Source organism: Coccinella septempunctata, chromosome 2, assembly GCF_907165205.1.
Source record: "Coccinella septempunctata chromosome 2, icCocSept1.1, whole genome shotgun sequence".
NCBI classification, from domain to species: Eukaryota; Metazoa; Arthropoda; class Insecta; order Coleoptera; family Coccinellidae; genus Coccinella; species Coccinella septempunctata.
Genome location: NC_058190.1, coordinates 13,090,421 through 13,109,795, shown reverse-complemented (window position 1 = coordinate 13,109,795; position 19,375 = coordinate 13,090,421). Strand labels below are relative to the sequence as shown.

Below are 19,375 nucleotides of genomic sequence, written 5' to 3'. Positions count from 1 at the left end.
TAACTGTCTGCTCCACAGATTACAGATTACTCTGTAAGCCGAACTGCCGAACGCGGTATTTATTTCAAAAATATTTATTTATTCTACTAATAAGAAAGTCCTTCAAGCGAATATTACTAAAAAACACTATAACCAGAGACAGAGACAGAGTTTGTCTCTGCTATAACGTTAACGTTAACTATAACGTCAACGAAGAAGAAGCCATAGAACATCTTTAACCAAAGATCATTGAACTCTATGGCATAGAGTTCAATGCCAAAGATTTTAACTTCCTCTTTGCTTTAACCCAAAGAGTTTAGAGTTTAGAGTCATAGACATAGAGACATGGACTGTGCCTTCCCTTTATATCTATGCATGAAATACGGTCAAAAAAAGTGACAGAGAGAAAAACACGTCGGGAATGCAGTTGTCTTTTTCAAGAATTTTGATTGGTCTACACTCACCTCTATGTGAACAAAAAAGAGAAAGGTATATCCCGACGAGCTTTTCTCTCTTTCTAATAAATAGCCAATTTCATGCTGGCATTGCTCAGTCCATGTCTCTATGTCTATGTTTAGAGCATAGACTTATAAATAACATGGACTCCGCATGTGAGAGAGAAGTCGGTTGGTTGAATAAGATGGAGAGTTTGTGGGCAAGCTGTCAAAAGGTTATAGAACACAAGTTTATGCGAAAATTTTCTACAATAAATTTTAAACAAGCTTCCGAGAAGACACACAGAAATTCCATAGCATTCCTTCGAAATCAATTATGTCAAAAAATATGTGAGTTTTAGTCAAAAATAGATGTAATGAGAATAATAATCAACGTATCAACACCTTTTGGGCAAAGTCTGCGAAAATTGTAAAAATTTTCCATAATAAATGTTCAACAAGCTTCCGAGAAGGCAAACAGGAATTCCTTAACATTCCTTCGAAATGGAAAATATAAAAATTATGTGAGTTTCATTCAAGAATAAATATAATGTGAATAATACTCAACGTATGAACACCTTGTGGGCAACGTCTGCGTTAATATCCATCATATGATTTTGACATTGCCCACACGGAACCAGTTCATCTCTTTCTTGTTCGATCAAAACGCATAAGCCCTTCTCCCTCTAATGCATACAACCCCTCGATCTACTGAAAAGTCACGTGACAGTGAGTCCATGTATTATAAGTCTATGGTTTAGAGTATAGTTTAACCTAACCTAATTCTATAATCTTTGCTTTAACCTAAAAATTGAAAAATAAACACTTCAACAGATATCAGAGACAGACTTCAATAATCATATTATTATTTTGATTGATTGAATATTATGACTATAATGCACCAAGAATGAATTTCAAACCTTCCTATTTTCCTAATTATTTTGAAATAGACGACATTTTAGCTACACAGGAAAGAGTTCCCTGCAAATTTACAACCAATGTTCTTAAACTAGGTAAGTGTTGGAATAGAAATAAGTGTTTATTTTCTGAAGGAAACCATCCAGTTTTTCACTTTCATAGGTAATCTGAATCCATCTTCTGAAGAAAAAGATTTGAAAATGGGTACAGCTTTAGAACTCCCTTTATGGTTTGTTCAAGATATATCAGGTGGAAGGCAATCTGTAGTTGCTCCAGAATTACCTAAATATTACAAAGAAGGATACCGACAAATATTGAAAGCAGATGCTAGTGCTGTTGATCTACATAAATTCAATTTATATTTTTATGAACTAGGGGCTTACGTGAAGAATTTTGATAGAAGAAAAGATGTTTCAGATACATTACTAAATGTAAGTATCTGTTTCAATTGTTAACATAATCCAAATTCATGGGGATATTAAATATAACACAATGGGTGGTGACTGTACCAGGCAAAAACTCTTTGTATGATTTTTATTTAATGGACTACATATTTTGAGCTCTGTGAGCTCATCTTCAGGAGCCCCAATCAAACAAAGTGGAGCTGAAATTTATTTAAACTCAGCCAAAAGAGCTTTTCGTCTGGTAAAGTCACCACCACTTGTGTTATGGATTTCCCAGATATAAGGACATTTAATACTAATATTTAATGTACTCACATGGTCAAATCAATATAGTATCATCTGTTGGTCATGATTCGTAGTTGGATAGTAGAAATAAATTTCTCCAATTACTATAAGTTGACTAATAGCACACATTTGTTATTGACAGACATTCACTGACAGATTCAGACAGTTGATGGATTTATCCGATAATACTGAGCATAATCCAGCTGCAGTTCAAAGATTGGATACTTTAGAGAGGAGATTATTCAAAGATGCTTGTGAATCTAAAGCCAAACTATATGCTTGGTTAGAACACTCTGTAGCTCCTATAGAAACTGCTTCCATGGTATTAAATCACAAAAAAAGAAAAAGAGTTAATGTGGAAGATATATTGTAATTTTTTCTTAATTTAATTGAAAAAACAGTTGAGTAGCCGATTGTATATGATATTATATTATATTTTTAATTGCAATAGAGAACTGTTTTCTGTTTTGCTGGTTGTATTAAGAGGCAAATTTGAGTTTGAGAATATGACTAATGATTGTGTAGCTCTTTTTCGACATTACCTTTGGATAACTGAAAAATTGAGTAGAGATATTAGCCTCAGCATTTCATTATCAAGGTACTTTAAGCTCTACACACTCAGATAATTGGCAAATACATGTGTAGTCATATATTTGACAGTTCACATGAAATGTGGTTATTATACCCCTTTTAGAGAGAATCAATCTTCGAAGAATAGAAAAGTCAGTTGCTCTTGAATTAGTTCAGACGTACTTTATAGGGTGAAATAATTTTTGAACTGCAAACTTCCCTTTACCAGCAATGAAGTTGAATGATCTTGTCAATGTTGCTTGGGATTTTTTTAATGGAAATGTATTTTTCTAACAAGCTGTTATATATGTGGTGAAATAAGTTTTGACTCCAAGAACCTTTCTATACATCTTGAAACAATGAAAAAACATCCTTTAGACTGTGGTCAGCATGTTCGGAATAATCCATTCCCATCAAAACAACTCTGAGCTACAGGTACTTTTACAGAGACATGATAGGTCCACTTTGGAAGGTTTTTGAGGGGTAGTTTTGGTTCACAAATGACTATTTTTACCTTATAGTGACAAGATCTGTAAATTGGGATTGATGGTGGGTAGTGTTTGGTTCCCAAATTATTTCACCCATACAATGGTTTGGCGTGTTCAGCATGTTCGTAATAGTTAATTTCCATCAAAACCCTGAGCAATGAGTATTTTCACTGCACACGGAAATATTTCCGTGGTTCCCGCGGCAATGGCCCCGGTTACAGGTCTTGATATCCTGACCGAATGTGGTCTGCGTACCAACCCTAATACTCTCCTGCAGTCTCTCGGCGAATAGTTGTACTTTTGTTGAGTACAGGTCACGTGGTATTGTTTGCGTAGGATTCTACCATTGAGTATCCCTCATGGCGGGCCCTACTTCTTGTTTAAAGACACCATCCTCCGGTTGAGATGAGCTACACTGCACTGTACTGCACAATAATTCCGAAACCGGTCTACAGTTTGTGTATAATAAGTTCCAGCCTCTCTGGGAATTCCTTCGCTGATTCACGACTAGTACGCATTAATGGAACCACAATTTTTCGAATTGTCATGTTTATATTAAAGATGAAAAAAATTCCGAGTAACGGGTAATTCTACTTCGGGGTGTTTTTGAGATGTAGTTTTTGATTCACAAATTATTTCACCCTGCTGAAGAGGAATGCCAAAGTCCTTCTACAACAAAAAATGAAATATAAATTTTTCGCCGTGACAACTCAGTAGGTCCCACTACACAACCTACCACAGCAACCTTCCCGACCACACCGCACATGCTAGCACCGCCATAATCGTCAAAAATACCACCAATCAGGTGCAACTACCGAAATACAAGAAAGATCTCCTACAAGCTACTACTATAAAGGTACAGCTTGCTTCATACCATTGAGGGGTTGAATACTAAAACATCATACAAAATAAAAGTTGCCCAGAGTATTTTCTACCACGTCACAACATCGAAAAAGAGAACTTCAATGACTTATTTTCAACACTGGATCCTAAATTCATAACAGGAGGAGATTATGACAGCAAACATAGCCCACTTGGATCGCGACTCGCCATAACAAAGGAAAAAAACTTGCAAGTTTTATACTAAGGAATGTAACAGTTTTTTATCAACTGGCTGGCACTCCCACATATTGATCGACAGATAAGATTCCGGTCCTACTGGACTTCTGCGTTACAAACGGCATCTCTTTTACCAACGTGGATATTGTATCAAGCTAGGACTACCTATCATCGCACCATTCCCTCATAATTTCAACTGTCAGTGCCTTTGCAATAAATTATTTAAAAAACCTATTCCAAGACAGAAGAAACCGACTGGGATGAATACCGAAACAAAATCGAAGAAACCTTGAACCTTGATGTGAGCGTGAAAAACCCAGATGAAATTGAGATATGCTGTGCACATTAAACAACCTGCATGATTATACATGCGGTGCAAAAAATAACCCTACCAATGAACGAAGAAATTTAGAATTCAGGTCTATAATATCCCGGCGAAAATCAAGGAGCTCATAGAACGAAAGAACGTCAAGGACAAACTGGCAGCGGACACATTCCCCTGGAGATTAAAACACCTTAAACCGAATAACCCACCAGTTGGAAGCGGAACTCAAAGGGACGAGAGAGTCCCCATTCAATAACTATATACCTACGTCTGAAACCTCAACAGAAAAGACAATTCCATATGGAAGCCCATAGAGAACTCTAAAAAGCGGTGCACATCCTTGCTATACGCAATCCTTCAACATCTGATAAAGAGTGTAATAGATGCGAAAAAGAAAAAGCCAAACTGTTTGCAGACCACCTAGCCGGAGTGTTTACCCCAAACGACGACGCCATAGATTCTGAAATAGAGAGCAAAATTAGGGTGAGAGTAAATGACCAACTATGCACAAATTTCCCCATATCATCGGTATGTACCGCAAGGAAGTGTTCTTGGTCCGTTCTGTATCCATTATATACAGTTGATCTACCAACCAATCCACATACGGTAATAGAACACATTTGCAGACGACGCACCCCTGTTTTGGCCAACGACCAGAACCCAGTGGAAGCTTCTCACTTGGACGAGATACAAAAATGGTTGAGTAAATGGAGAATCAAGATCAATTAGACAAAATTCTAACAAGTGATCGTAACATTGAGAAAGGACCAATTTCATCAAGAAACGCAACCAAATAGACCTCAAAGTTAAAGAACTGCACTGGCATATGGGAAGAAGATTATAGACAGACCACAGTCTTGGCAGAGACATTCAGAGATCAGATCAATGCAGAGATAACGCAAGCAAAAAAGAAAGAAAGGGAATAATGCAAGGATGGATATAAAATGGCAAAAGAGCAAGGACAGGAGGCCGTAGAATTTCGGGTGGTGCTTGTGCGTTAGGGGAAGGGGAGCATGACCAAAGATATTAATGTGTAATATCTTTGAGCATGACGGTATGACGCTGCCTGTACTGAAATGTTCAGAATTAGTGGCGCACTCCCGGGGTACATCCAATGCGCTCCAACAGATTACTGTTTCCAGTAATCTGCTTTCGCTTGAGCTGCTCGATCTTGATATTATTTGTGTTATGTGATCTTGATGCTATTAGCCGAATTTAACTGAAGTTTTGTAAAAACTTGTCTCGATAGTTCTTCGATGACTTAATGCAAGAAAGCGGAGACAACCTGTCTCTGCTAGAAAGGCTCAAATTATGAGTTTTCCTGCGACGAATGAAAAAAGGTGAATAATTTCATGTGTTTATTAAAATGAAAAATTAACAACTTATTGCCACCTCCAGCCTTTTAGATTGGTGTATATAAGATACTGAAGTTGGTTGAATTGAAAACCGCTTCAAAACAATTTTTTTTTTTAAAGTGACTCATTTACAAACTTTAACCAGTTTTCAATACCATTACAAATATAAATCAACTTATGTGATCTTACACAAACACCTATATTGAATAAATCTCTTATAGATAAAGTATATAATAACCAGTTTCATAACAACAGCTGAAACTTACATTGAGCCATTCCTCAACCATAAAACCATAGTTAAGACATTCAACTAAAATAAAAACATGAAGAGTGAGCATTCCAAGTCAGCTTTAACAAAAAGTTCTATAACAATTCACCTCGAAATGGGTTATAAAAAATTCATATCATAAAGGAATATATTTCTCTATATATTCTACATACAACATAATGAAGTTAAAATATAAATAGATGATAACATAAAAAAAAACTTGAGCACCAATCCATCCCAGTAACACTCAAAAGTTCATGAAATTTTCAAGAGTTATAAGCATTTTCATCAAATTTAGATCAGGTAAGTCCATATGTTTGATGATTTCCGTGCTTCACATTGTTTGAAGTCATTGTGAAGCTTTATTCAACAGTTCTTGTATATTTTCTTACTTTGTCATATTTCGCAAAGGTATGAAAATTCATTCCCGTTCCAGTGAAATCGAAATCTTTTTATTGCCGCTACAAAACATGATGAAAACGCTATATCTACATGCTCTTCTGAAGGAAGCACTTGATTTATAGCTTTTTAATGGGGAATTCTCCTTACGACGAAATGAATTGAGTATTTTATATAAAATATCTTCAAAACATGTGTTTGAAACACATCATTTCAACTTTGTTGACGGTTAACTTATTTCATGTATTGAATGAATATGGGGGTTCGTTTCTATATCTCACCATTCGGCAACATCGACTACAGATAACGTAGATAATATAGGACAACATATTGGTTATGTTGAAGAAAATATAGCAAGGGATGTGCAATTCAGTTCAAAGCCGATTGGAAGGGCTATGACGTAGAAGGTGACAATGTCAAGTTCACTGACAGAACTCTGTCGTTAGGAATGGCGTAGCATAGACAGTAGATACAATTAAAAGGAAATAATTTGAAATACCTTCAACTTTTGTAAGAAAACGTTGTTTATCTAATAAATAAGTCGCAGGAAGTGCAGATAAACCTTCACGAGTTAATCGAGTTAGTGAATAAAGAATTGAATTCATTATTTAAATTTAGTGCACGCCACCGCCTAATTTTATGATTTCAGATCTACTATTATTGCACCTCTTTTGCAATATCATCTTGGGTTACATGTAACGTGGATAAGATAAACTTGATGAACGAAGACGCCTTCCTGAAAATCATAAGTTGTTATTCAGTAAACAAGACGTAACATCATTCTGTGAACGTTTCAAATGCCCAAAGTCTCGTCTCATTCAGGAGTCAATCATCTCTTTCTTAGAACCATTACAAATCTTTGAAGAGAATCGAGTTTTGGAGAAACGAAGTTCTAACCTCTTATCAAATATGAATTTGGACAATTTCTGCAGCGAACTTGAAAAACTCATGAGTGAAACTCGCATTCATTGAGTTGAAACATTTGCAGTAATAAGCCAAATTGAGGAGAATTTCCCATTATCTTCAATGAAATTTATTTCGTGAAAATTATTCTCTTTCTTCCTATTCATTATATACATTCAGATAAACTAAAGTTTTCACAGCCTCCTAAAGCACATTAAATTGTTAAAAAAAATTAACTGTGCACTTGATTATATTTTGTAAGTTTGATTTGGCACTCTATATCTTCAGTATGGCATATTACCAAACACTCTATGGAATTTCTATACCATTTATGTCCAAAAGCACTTGCTAGCATTCATGTTTCCGACGAAATAATTCAATTGTATTCAATTAAACCTCCATAATATGATTTAAATTAATTTTCAGATGCAGAATATTTTCCAGAATTACAAACATACTTTGCTATGTGAATTTCTGTGTAATAAGTCTGCATCAAATCGAAAGTTTTCCTTATTTTAGCTTTTCGTGTCTCCTTTCGATAAAATTGTCTGAACTCTGGTAGATACCAAATCAAAATTTACATAAATGTAGCAAATAGAGAATGCTGAGGATTGTCAGCATTATTTTTATGTAGGCAATTATTTCATCTCCTAGATGTTATTTTGGGCATTGAATCGCTACTGGCAAAAAATCGTTTCCATATTCTAATTATCTCTGCGAAATTAATTCTGTAGATTGTACAGATCCAACCAGAAATTAAATATTTCTCACTGACAAATTCTTGCAGTCTATAAAGGCACTGAATATCTTGCAGTTCAAATATTCTCACTAATATCACCTATTTTAGCTTCTCTGCCGACCAATGTCCAGTTCAAAAAATACAAAATTAACTATGAAAATTATGTGTTTCACTTTCAGTTGGTAGAGGCTCTTGTTTGAAAGAAATGAAGGCATTCTCCTCTAGCGGAACGTCTCTCATAATAACCACATTAGGACCGTTGCTAGTAGAAAGTGGTGAAGTGGGCATTGTTCCATTCATTATTTGATCAGAAGGGCTGCTACACTGAGTCATTGTTGGTGACGTAACTGGACTGTCTGCTGAATCACTTGCACTTTGGTAGTTGTTGCTGGAAGTTTGAGGTGTGATAACTGTTGTATCAATACTAGCACCTGAAATAGATTCTGTGTGTCAATGTAGAAGAATACGGAAAAGTTCTATATACTCAATTTGAAACTCACATCTAGCAGCCATGGAAATAAATGTTATGTTATAATTGTGTGGTACTTTTTCAACAAATGAAAATCATCAGATTGGAAATGCCCAAAATGGGAAAACCCGTCGAAAATTTCTCTTCAAAATATGACCGTACGACCATCTCTGACCACCGTGCATCACGCAATCTTTATGTTTCGTTCCCTCGAAAAATCCGTTAGAATCAAAATCATCTTGAAAGATGCGAATAAAAATTGGTGGGAAGAAAAATTTTGCTAAAAGTCTAATAAACTTGAGAATAGATCGGTATAAGATATAAGAAGTACGCCATTTTTAAAATGAAATTATTTTCTGTTGTTATAACTTTTTCATAAATCATAGTTTTGCACAATTTTGTACACTGATTAGTATTTAAATTAGTATCCCTCTGAATATTCGGAGAATGAAATATTAGAAACGAGAAAAGCAACCTTTAAATATTTAAAAATTGGATATCAGTCAAATCATTTTGACGTTTTCTTCCATGTTGCTATACCGAAGCCTGCATAGACTTATAAATAATATAAGTAACCCATTATAAATGAACATTTAACATACACAACGTGAAGTTACCTCCAAGTAACATTTCTTGAAGTAAATTGTCTATATGTGCCACTCCAAACAGTTTGGCGAATTGAATTTGCTCAATCATTTGCCATGTTATTGATTGAAGTGCTGGTAAGGTGAGAAGAAGTTCGCCAAACCTTCCTCTACTGTCGTATTGTCTGTCACTTATGTAGTCTTCTAGGTTGATTTGAATTTGGTACCTTAAAGCCTTTATCCTAGCCGGTTCACTTAGTCCTTTTGCATCTGAAAATAAAAGAGGTAGAATGAAGATGATGTTGAAAGTTTATAGATTCATTCCAACACATATTCTTAAATATTTGGTTCTTCCCCGGCTTATACTCAGAAGATTATCTAATTAAAAAAAATTAATGCCATATTGAATAACTAAACTAAGCAGGCGGTTGCTCAGTTCAGAATTAAGCCGACATTTGGGGTGTTCAGAGCTGAAGTGAACCAAGTCCATTCCATTCATTAATTTTGAGATGAATGGCTTAGAAGTTGTTTATCACCCATTAATTCAAAAGTGACTTCTCCCTTCCCTCGAAAATCAGCAGTCTATAGGACCGCCCTTGGGGTGAGCACGTCGTATATATGGGAATCAGCTATTCTTACATGATCATGATACGCCTTGTGTAACCACCATCGTTTGCAGATCCATAGATGCTGGGCTAATTCGGAACTCATGTGTCTTTATGCCAAGATGCATTTTATCCCCTTAGTCCTTACGTTACCTACACATTCCTCAAAACGTAAGTAAAAATTTTTGAGGGGTTTTTTCATGTTATAAAAGTGAAAGATCTGCTTTGAAAATCATCTTTATTATACGTGAAAAATAATTCAATGAATACGATCCAAGTCAGTCAATATTCGTAAGCTTGGTGCAAAGCTGTCTAAGCGCCTTGTGGTTGAACAGGCACGATAGATAAACCGCATGAAATGGAAGAAACTGAATAGGAACATTATGATGTCCGCTGATTATACAATGATCAGAATAACCCAGTAATCCATTACGCTTTGTTCGACCATTTAGTTGTCATTAATGTATGTAATCCCTTCTACTTCACAGAACACAGTCCACGTTGATAGGTCCAATATGATTATTGCTTTGGTTTTTTAGTTGACCTATCTAGGATTTATTTATTTATTTGTTTATTTATTAACGGGAAATCCCTTTTGCAACAAAACTCAAAAGAAGATTAGGGAAAGGCATATAACGACATATAGTAGGTAAAAAGACATATAACTCTGTTCTCGGTTCAATATTGTGAGTTTGTTGGCCGAGATGTCTAATTTCATGAAGGGCTACCCAAAATTGCAATTGGTCTTGCCCTTGAGAAATTGGTATATACTACGTCAACTTGAAGTCCCTTCTCCGAGTTACCCAACAGATATTCGACAAATGAAAGTAAATTGAACTCGATGCTGGTGGTGACAGATCTTATGCGCTACTTTGAACCTGATATTATTTCTTATAAACTATAAGTAATACGAAAGGTTTGGCTATAGCTTTGAGAATGATTATCGGTTTATAATTTCATAACTCGACCCTCGAATCTGGCCAGTGAATATAGGCTTCATACAATCATACAGCTAGTTTTCCAAAATGAAGGAAACTTCCCGTAGGACATCGATCTACTAAGAATAGTAAGAATACTATGCAGAGGAAGTGTCAAAGAACAACGACACTTCTTCAGGAGAAGAGAGGGAACCCCAGCAGGTCCAGGTCACCCATTGATGTGAAGTTCACTCACGTCAAAACTCTAACAACCAAGGCAGGAATCTAGAGAGGAGTGAAATACATGATCGCGTGGAGGTTCATGGCCAACATTAGAAGATCATCCGAAAAGACGTTGCTTATGTTCATATAATTATCATATTTCGTACCATTAAGAGACATCTGCATTGGTAGGTCTGTATCTTGGAATTTAGAATAGGGAATACTCCTTTTGACGAAAATGATGTATTTTTTTTTTAAATATCATGGAAACGTCACATTTTGAAATAACCATTTCAACCGTTTCCCCAAAAAAAAATATGAGTATTTAAAGTTTAAAGCGTTTTGTGAGAATTGCACAAGCTGGCAACATCGACTGAAATATACCTTGATAATAAAGGACAACAAATGCATTATCTTGATGAGATAGACAAAGATGGCTGTCTATGAAGTCTGCGACGAACGAGGAAGGTCGTAAAATTTTATGGGATTTTTATGGCCGGTTGCAGTTGAAGTTCGCCAGTAAGTACGCGCCTGTAGATCAACAGCTGTTATTTTATAAACAAGCTGATCGGACATTGTTCTTTTCATTGTCTTGTAGACGCTGTTGCCAAATCGTAAACTCTGAACCAAGCGATTTAAATTTTAAAACCCCATATTTGAAGGATCATTTTGAATAGTTTCCGCGGTGAATTTGAAAAAATCATGAATGAAATTCATAATTATTCAGTTTGAACTTGCATATGCAGTGATAACCCAAATTGAGGAGAATTCCCCATTTACAATATTCCAGAGAACTTTTAATATTACTTGTCCAGGCTTATGGCCTATTCAATATCATGAACAAAAGAAGCATAACAAGTGTTGGTCAGATACTTGCATTCTGATCCTAACGAAAAAATGAATACAATAGTGAACATAAATACTAAAATCTATCATAACTTTGAAATAATCAAGCCATCACCATAATGTACAGTGTGCTACTTACTTGGATCGAAGAACACAATGGCTTTTAGACAGGCGAATTCGGTGTCATCCACTTGCACCTCGGTCATTGGTTTGACTAGCTCATCCATGATTCTCGTGCCAACCCGGGATATGTCCAGATCGGGCGATATTCTCGAGTCTGCTAACATCACAACTGTATAGAATATTGTAACCTAATTAATAAATGTCCATGTTCGTACATGAGCCATCCCCATGACGGTTAGTACAAAAATGGCATGAGTCGAATATTGACATCAAAGGAAGATAGCCCAAATCATTCACCGTGCCTAAAGTGACCATCTCAGAAGTACACTGAGTGTTTTTATCATGAATATTTAACAGGTCACTCGAGCAGAAAAAATTCAAATGAATTTCTCCATGTTCTCTCATTCAATAAAATGTTGACCTTATTGATCATGGTTGGTAAAGGGATATCTGTCTCACTGTCATATCATTTATTGGTCATCATTCACTACGTATCAAATAGTATAGGTAGAATTTTCAAGAATCGAATTTATGTCTCTTAGAGCTGTGTATATAAGACACAGCAGCCTCAAACCGAATTATATTAGAGTCTATGGACAGCTGTTCAGAAGGAAATGAAACTATTGAGCATGCATCTTTTGGTATCATCTTAATATATAGTACAAGGGCAGTTCTAGACTGAATTTCTTGGGGGGTAATGAAAGCTGAAGGTAATGGTTTGAGACGTTATTGCCTATTACCACTTCTCTTTGTTCGGGCGGTTCACTTTATTGCTTTATCTGGATATAGCTATCCACATGTCTTTTGTCACTTTTCAGCAAGACAACGCGCGCGAATGCCCGTAGTAATAGAGCAGTCGCGTCCCTTCAAAACAAGCCCGCTAGAATTTGTCCTATATAAACGTTTTTGTAAAAAACTGGAGAATATGGGGACGTGAATGTCAAGCGGTACTTGATATTGAATTTGTTTTTTCGAGAAATTATGGAAAGTGAGGTATATATTCGCTGATTCGGGCTATCGTCCATAATAAAGGTGTAACATTGTTCTGATCAATAAAGTTAGTTTCTCCCCACATAACATAATAATATGATTTAATGAAGCCATTCTTGATATGTTCTTGTTGTTTGGAGTCAAGTCAAGTCAAAATTAACCAATGGCGAAAAGCTGATCGGAATATATGTAAAATATACGAATTTATAAATGAAGCTTTTTTACAGGGTGTCTCAGGAATAATGGGATATATGGAAGTAGGTCTGGAAATGCTTCGTTGAAAAGTTACGTTGCTTCAAAAATGACCGTAGGACCAAGATTAATGAATAAAATTTTGCGGAGGTATTTCTCAAATAGAGATGCACCTTGAACAACTTTTCACTCATTCCTCATAGCTAGAGTGGTGAAATCGACACCATTTCTGATTGTCTTCCATAATTTATCACAGGCTTCAAATATAATCATTAACAATTATGCACTGGAAAAACAATTTCACTTGGAAACTTTATCCCTTTACTGCGTTTTTATCGTGAAAATTATAGCATTTCCATAAAAATAAAATATGTCCTTTGCTCTGTTTCTGAAAGCCAAACCAAAAACCACCATGATCTTCTCTCGTTGCTTAGGATCGACCTTTGGTAATTTCGAATATCCGTTTGAGTACCAGCAGAGTATTAACGATTTACTTCGTTGTGTGTATTTGATATAAATAGGCCAAATATTTTTCAGATGAGGAATATGCCAAAGTGATATTCAAAAACAGACCAAATGTTCTAATTTATTCTTTTACAAATACAGTTATAAAAGGTAATAAAGTTCCCAGAAAAAAACATCATTTCTTACATATATTTTTTGATGAGCCTGAATGAAAAATTTTGGTGGAAAATAAAAAGGGTTGCTTTGTAGCTATATGGGAAATCAATGAAAAATTTAGTTCTAGGTGTATCTCTACTTGGATAATGCCACTGCATTTGTTCATCTCTGCCCCTCTGGAAAAATTGGATAAATCTATAATCATGTAGTCATCTTTGAAGCAACGAAACTTTTCAATGGAGCGTTTCCGAGTATGACCCTACTTCTTTTGAGTTACTGAACCTATACCGAGACCTATCCCAATATATTACCATTAATGGCATTACTCCTGGCACATCCTGTATAATCCAAAATACTTCACATTTTTACTGAATTGAAAAAAAAAATTGTCCTCTATGCATCACAATACGCTAATCGTTCATCCTTAGTTTTACGATTTTTATTGAAAACGAAACCTATATATATATATATATATATTTACATCTGGCATACTTTATTGCGTCCTTTCAAAAAGCAACCTTATTGCGTCTCCCAGAAATACGCTACCTAGGTGGAATCTGATCGAAGTATATTAATCTACGCAAAAAGTTACGTAGTTTGGTCGTTTCAGATCTCAAATATCTTCATTAATAAAGAAGTTGATATACGCACATTATTGCGTCCTTTCATGGTCCTATCATTATTGCGTCCGGCGTATATTTTGTTTTCATGTGTAGCACAATGCTGCGTCCGAATTTTATTCAATCTTTCACCATTAGCATGTTGTGGCGTCCAGCGTAGTTGCCACATATGTTTTTGAATCTGGTACAGTAGGATTATTCGGACTCGATGACGTGATCGTATTATAACATTGGCTCAAGTTATTACAACTTTCATATTTCAAAACACCTCTATGTTTTTGATGGCTCTCATCCGTAGTTTGTGACCTGCTAACTTGGGGAATCTTATTTCAGGATTTTTCAAACACACTTTAAGTGTCTTTTCGTCAAAAAAAGCTTTAGTGATTATGTATTAATTTTAAAAAAGTTATATATTTTCGTTTTTTTTTTAATAACAAATGAATGTGAAAGGGTGATGCTCTGGAGATAACTTAAATTAGGAATGCATTAACTGTAGAGTTGTTAGTTTATCCTACGTTCATCCTACGAACAATTTGGCAGTCTGGAGAGTCAACTACTCTTTCAGGGTAGTTAAATGGACGGCGAATGAAATTCTCGAGTTCGATAGAAGAGTTTGAATATGAATCGTAGCCTGCATCTTAGCTCTTCGATATACAAGGACTCGCTTTGCTTATAGGAAGACGAAACCATTGAGCTTATCCTCAGTGACTGCCCAGCGGCAGACAAGGTTCGCTCAGGCTGGTTCTAGGGGAACCCATGAACTACTCCTCCTCTGTTATCATCTCTTCCCTTAGGAAGATGGCACTGGAGGTAGAAGTTTAGCTCTTTGAGCTTGTTTTTGTGCCACAATAGACCGCTTTGGTCGCGGTAGCAGGTCTGGGGCATTCGACAGATGCGCCCAACAAACTGTAACTGTAACTCTTCGATACAAAGGATATACTTTCCTCGAATGCAGGAAGACAGGGGTTTCAAAGTTTGCAATACCAACATTATACACGAAAGTTGGAAATGGAATAAGATTATTGAGAAGTCAAAACCCACTCAAGGGAATAGTAGCTCATCAAAAAACCAAAGTCAAAGAGCTGGAGTGCTTTGGAGAAGCTAATATCCGACATATGAATCGATCTTAAGCTAGTAGGAAAATCTATCATGCTAGCAGAACAAAAGATATTAGAAAGCCAGATTAGACAAGCAAAACTGAAGTTTTCATTCGAATATCATATATTTCAAGAGATTGAAGAACCATGACTTGCTGTAAAAATCATCTTCTATTTTTCTGGAGTCGGCTGAGCTGATGTCGGAAACGGGAGGTTTCGTTCATCAAGTGATACTAGATACTAGAATACTAGGTGGTATAAGAAGAATATAATGCAAGTGGTCACCTCAACATCTTGCATGGCTTGCCGTGATCGACGAAAACTCTCATGCACATTCTGTCCGATTGCAGAATTCATACTTTATCAGGGTATATAGAGAGACCCAATGCGAATTCCTTACTTCCATCTGAGAGAAGTTATGGCATAGACAAATAAAAGAAGCTTTCATTTGTAACTCCAAAGACCAGAGCAGTTGTTGAGAATGATAAAGCTCGCATATGTTGGAATTAGGCTTTTTCAACAACTTGGCATATCCACGCAATAAAGCTCGATAAAGTTCGGCCAGAAAAAGAGCTCAAAGAATTTCTTGTGTCGTATTCCCTTCGCTGCCAAAAATATTGTGGAAGTGAACGAAGAACAGGAAAGTGAAAAATACAAAGGATCAATGTTCGAACAGGGGGCTTCATACCCAGGGCATAAAGTTTGAATGGTAATTCTGATTGAAGAATTTTTAGATGGGAGAACTAACTACGTTACTCAATTGGAGATTTTTTTTTGGCCTGCAGAACTCTCCCAGAATGAAGAACTATCTCAAGAACGTGGGGACAACACCTGGTTCTGTCACTAGGGCAAGAAAAGGGGTTCTGGACGTGACAATGGTCAACGCAGCTCCCAGAAGAAGTGTTATAGCTTGGGAAATGATGACCAAACCATCAATCTCTGACCATAGGTTAATTGAATATAAAATAACAGAAGAGGAACTGATCTTCTATTAAGATCCATCTGAAGCAAAACTTACAACAGTTCGAATCTAATTGGCCAAACCTCTCGCACCACGATCTGGAACAAAAAGTCGATCAGGGAATTTTGGAGGCCTTCCACTCCAGTTATCCACTACGGAAGTTTGAACAAGTGAGGATGCATCTAATTAATCCTATTCGTGCATGGGCTCATGCCGACGATTTTAAAATCTTTGATGATATAGGCTCTATTGTAGACTGCGTTCCCGGCAGCGTGCTTTGTAGACTAATTCTTGATTTGGTGTGGCAGAAATCAACTACCATTGAGCATTTTTGAGTGCAATGTCGCCACGTACACCAGGAAAAGGAACTATATATTGTAAAGTTAGTCTTGATGGCAGCGTCCTGAGCAGAAAAACGGAGATAAAAGATCTTGATCAAAGTTTTACATTTGTTTCTCATGTTAATCATTAACTTGGTACGAGGCCAAGAATGTATGAATTCATGGTGCGTAATAGCAGATATTTTTCTGATCTGGAAACCATGATTTTGCTGCTCAATACATTTGTGAGGAGCAAACTGGAGTTTGGATGCATTGCTTGGAACCCAATATACGATTGTCATACACATCACAATGACATGCAGTCCGAGAGCTGGCGACGAAAATCGGCAAAAGATTTGTAATGGATCATAATTGAATATGAGTTAATTTTGATGGTGTATATAAATCAGCAACAACTCTAAAAGGTCAGGTAGTGGAACATCTGACGGCGACGCTCTTTGATTTATATAAAATTACAATATCCGTACTTTGGAGTGACTGCTGACTGCCTCTCTTCTATTGATATGGGGTCTGAATATTTTATTCTCAAATAATATATGATATTTGAGCAGTAAATGCAGTTTCAGCCAATATAAATTTTTTGAAACAACATCGTTGAGGCAGCAACTTCTATGGTGTACTGACACACCGCGTTTCACTGTTCTATGAACTAGTTCAGTGAAAATTTTCAATCATTACAAAATACTTGTAGAGTGTGTTGTAATTTCATATGCCTATACAAAGCGCGTCGACGCTAGGTGTTCCACTAGCTGACCTTGAGAGTGGGTGCTGACTAATGTACACCCTCAATACTAAATCAATTAAATCATATTAAATTATGCGCCAGTACAAAACTTTTGCCGAATTTCGTTGCCAGCTCTTGGACTAATGGAGGCTGTTCAGATAAATTTTTTCGAATAAGATCATGCTGTTTTGTTGAATAAATTAGGTGCAGTTAAGCTTGATGTCAGGAGTGGCGTTGCTTCTTTGAGGTTCCTTCATGGACTCTTGAATGGCACATCTACTCGCTAGAGTAGGATTTCATGTACGTTCCAAGTCCAAGTTCTAGACCCGTACGCTTGTTCAACCTTGCTACGCCCAGAACAAATATATTGTTACAGTCACCTTTGTATATGATTTGTTCTAAATTCAATCAGGTCTCGAATTTCTGTGATATTCACTTTGACAGACAGTCCTTATTAATTAATATATTACAAGGACACTACATATATACCAGAGTTTACATAATTTGTAGAACTTTTCAATTTTTGTGGTAATGTCACTTCTAATCCCACAGCACCCAGAATACAAAAGGCCATGGCAAAAGGAGTAAACAACCCCACAATATCGCTCAATAAGCCAGACGGAATATTTCACCGAAGGAGAACAGGAACGATCTTTCAGTTTTCCCAAAACAACCTTCATAGGTAGTAAACCCATAACTAGAATCGATACAGCAATATAGACCAAGAATCCTCGTAAGGAAGATCTTCCTACTATATTCCTTATTAAAGGACGTTGTGGCCTCAGGAAGTAAGAAGTTACGAATGAAAATGGGTCTATACAATTTCATAGTAACCGGATTTATGGCTTTTCTCTTTCCCAACTGAACAAGTGGAGAAAAATTAGAAATATTCAATTGTTATCTATTAGGTATAGTTAATTAATTTTGAGGACGACATGATTCAACCTCTAGCAACAAGGGAAGTTGACGTTTATTCATCCAGTGGAATAAAAATATTTTAATTCACATTCACAATGACATAAGCATAAGCGGATAAAGCGATACCTTTCATGTCAATTCATAAATCCGATAATTCTCTGGAAAGTGTTAACGTTTGATTTCTAATTGAAGTGGAGTAAAATTCACGTGAGTTATAAATGTTTTTTCATTCTAAAATATAATAATGACAATATCAGTTAAAAAAACACCATAAGGGCACTTCAATCGGACCAGCTATTGCTCGAGAGACAGAATCCAATTCTTCACCTAACAAACTTTCGGGATGACCTTGGAGCCTAGGAAGCTAAATCATTTCAGTTGTGCAAATGCAACTTGGTTTACTCGTATCCACTGTTGCCAGATTTAGGACGCAACATTATGCGTCGTGTGAAAGATGTATATTGACTGTATATCAGTTTTCATCATTTGAAGCGCCCCCGAAGCGGAATTTGCGTGAACTAAAAATATACTTTAGGTTTCATGAGAAGCACTTTACTGCGTCTGGAGATATGTTTTTCAACATAGAATAACTTTTTTATCAAAAGATTAATGAAATCTATAGTTGTTCCGAAGATAGCTCTCGACGTCCTTCACGATTTGCGACCACCCCTGTCGTTGAGTCCCTCGAAATACCAGAGAAAATGTTGAAAAACAATGCTGCGTCCGGTATACGGACGCAGTATCATTCAGGACGCAATAGTGTATGGCCCAAAGACAATGTATGGACGCAACATAGTATGCTGGATAAATATATATATATATATATATATATATATATATATATATATATATATATATATATATATATATATATATATATATATATATATATATATATATGTACGGTGTCCCAACTGAGAAAGCTCACCCCTAATGATTATAGTCACATAATTATTCTTTTTTCGAAACGATTCAGAATCGCAGATTTAAAATAATAGGCTTTTACTTCTCCACTTTAA

At 36.0% G+C, this 19,375-nt stretch overlaps 2 protein-coding genes across 10 annotated transcripts in view; one reads left to right on the top strand and one right to left on the bottom strand.

The window, feature by feature from the left end:
• Nucleotides 1–1,216: 1,216 nt before the first annotated feature.
• LOC123307389 (DNA replication complex GINS protein PSF3) lies at nucleotides 1,217–2,488 on the top strand. The gene is made up of 3 exons (XM_044889670.1): nucleotides 1,217–1,426; nucleotides 1,494–1,762; nucleotides 2,163–2,488. The coding sequence occupies exons 1-3, from the start codon at nucleotides 1,321–1,323 to the stop codon at nucleotides 2,391–2,393; spliced, it is 606 nt and encodes a 201-aa protein (XP_044745605.1). The 5' UTR covers nucleotides 1,217–1,320; the 3' UTR covers nucleotides 2,394–2,488.
• A 3,317-nt stretch (nucleotides 2,489–5,805) lies between these two features.
• The window catches only part of LOC123308818 (transcription factor HNF-4 homolog), a 107,135-nt gene continuing 93,565 nt past the window's right edge, over nucleotides 5,806–19,375 (bottom strand). For 4 of the 9 annotated variants that reach the window (XM_044891679.1, XM_044891673.1, XM_044891680.1 and 1 more), the window contains exons 7-9: nucleotides 11,909–12,061; nucleotides 9,198–9,449; nucleotides 5,806–8,557 (exon numbers count right to left, since the gene is read on the bottom strand). In XM_044891679.1, the coding sequence (XP_044747614.1) occupies nucleotides 8,274–8,557; nucleotides 9,198–9,449; nucleotides 11,909–12,061 (689 nt within the window). In that variant the 3' untranslated portion in view covers nucleotides 5,806–8,273. Of the gene's footprint in view, nucleotides 8,570–9,197; nucleotides 9,450–11,908; nucleotides 12,062–19,375 lie in introns of all 9 variants that reach the window. The other 5 variants (XM_044891674.1, XM_044891675.1, XM_044891677.1 and 2 more) reach the window with 5 other exon arrangements.

Coding starts and splice junctions, on each gene's coding strand:
- LOC123307389 (XM_044889670.1), top strand. CDS start 1,321: ATGAATTTCAAACCTTCCTATTTTCCTAATTATTTTGAAATAGACGAC. Junction 1,427..1,493: donor AACCAATGTTCTTAAACTAG/GTAAGTGTTGGA, acceptor TCACTTTCATAG/GTAATCTGAATCCATCTTCT. Junction 1,763..2,162: donor TTTCAGATACATTACTAAAT/GTAAGTATCTGT, acceptor TGTTATTGACAG/ACATTCACTGACAGATTCAG.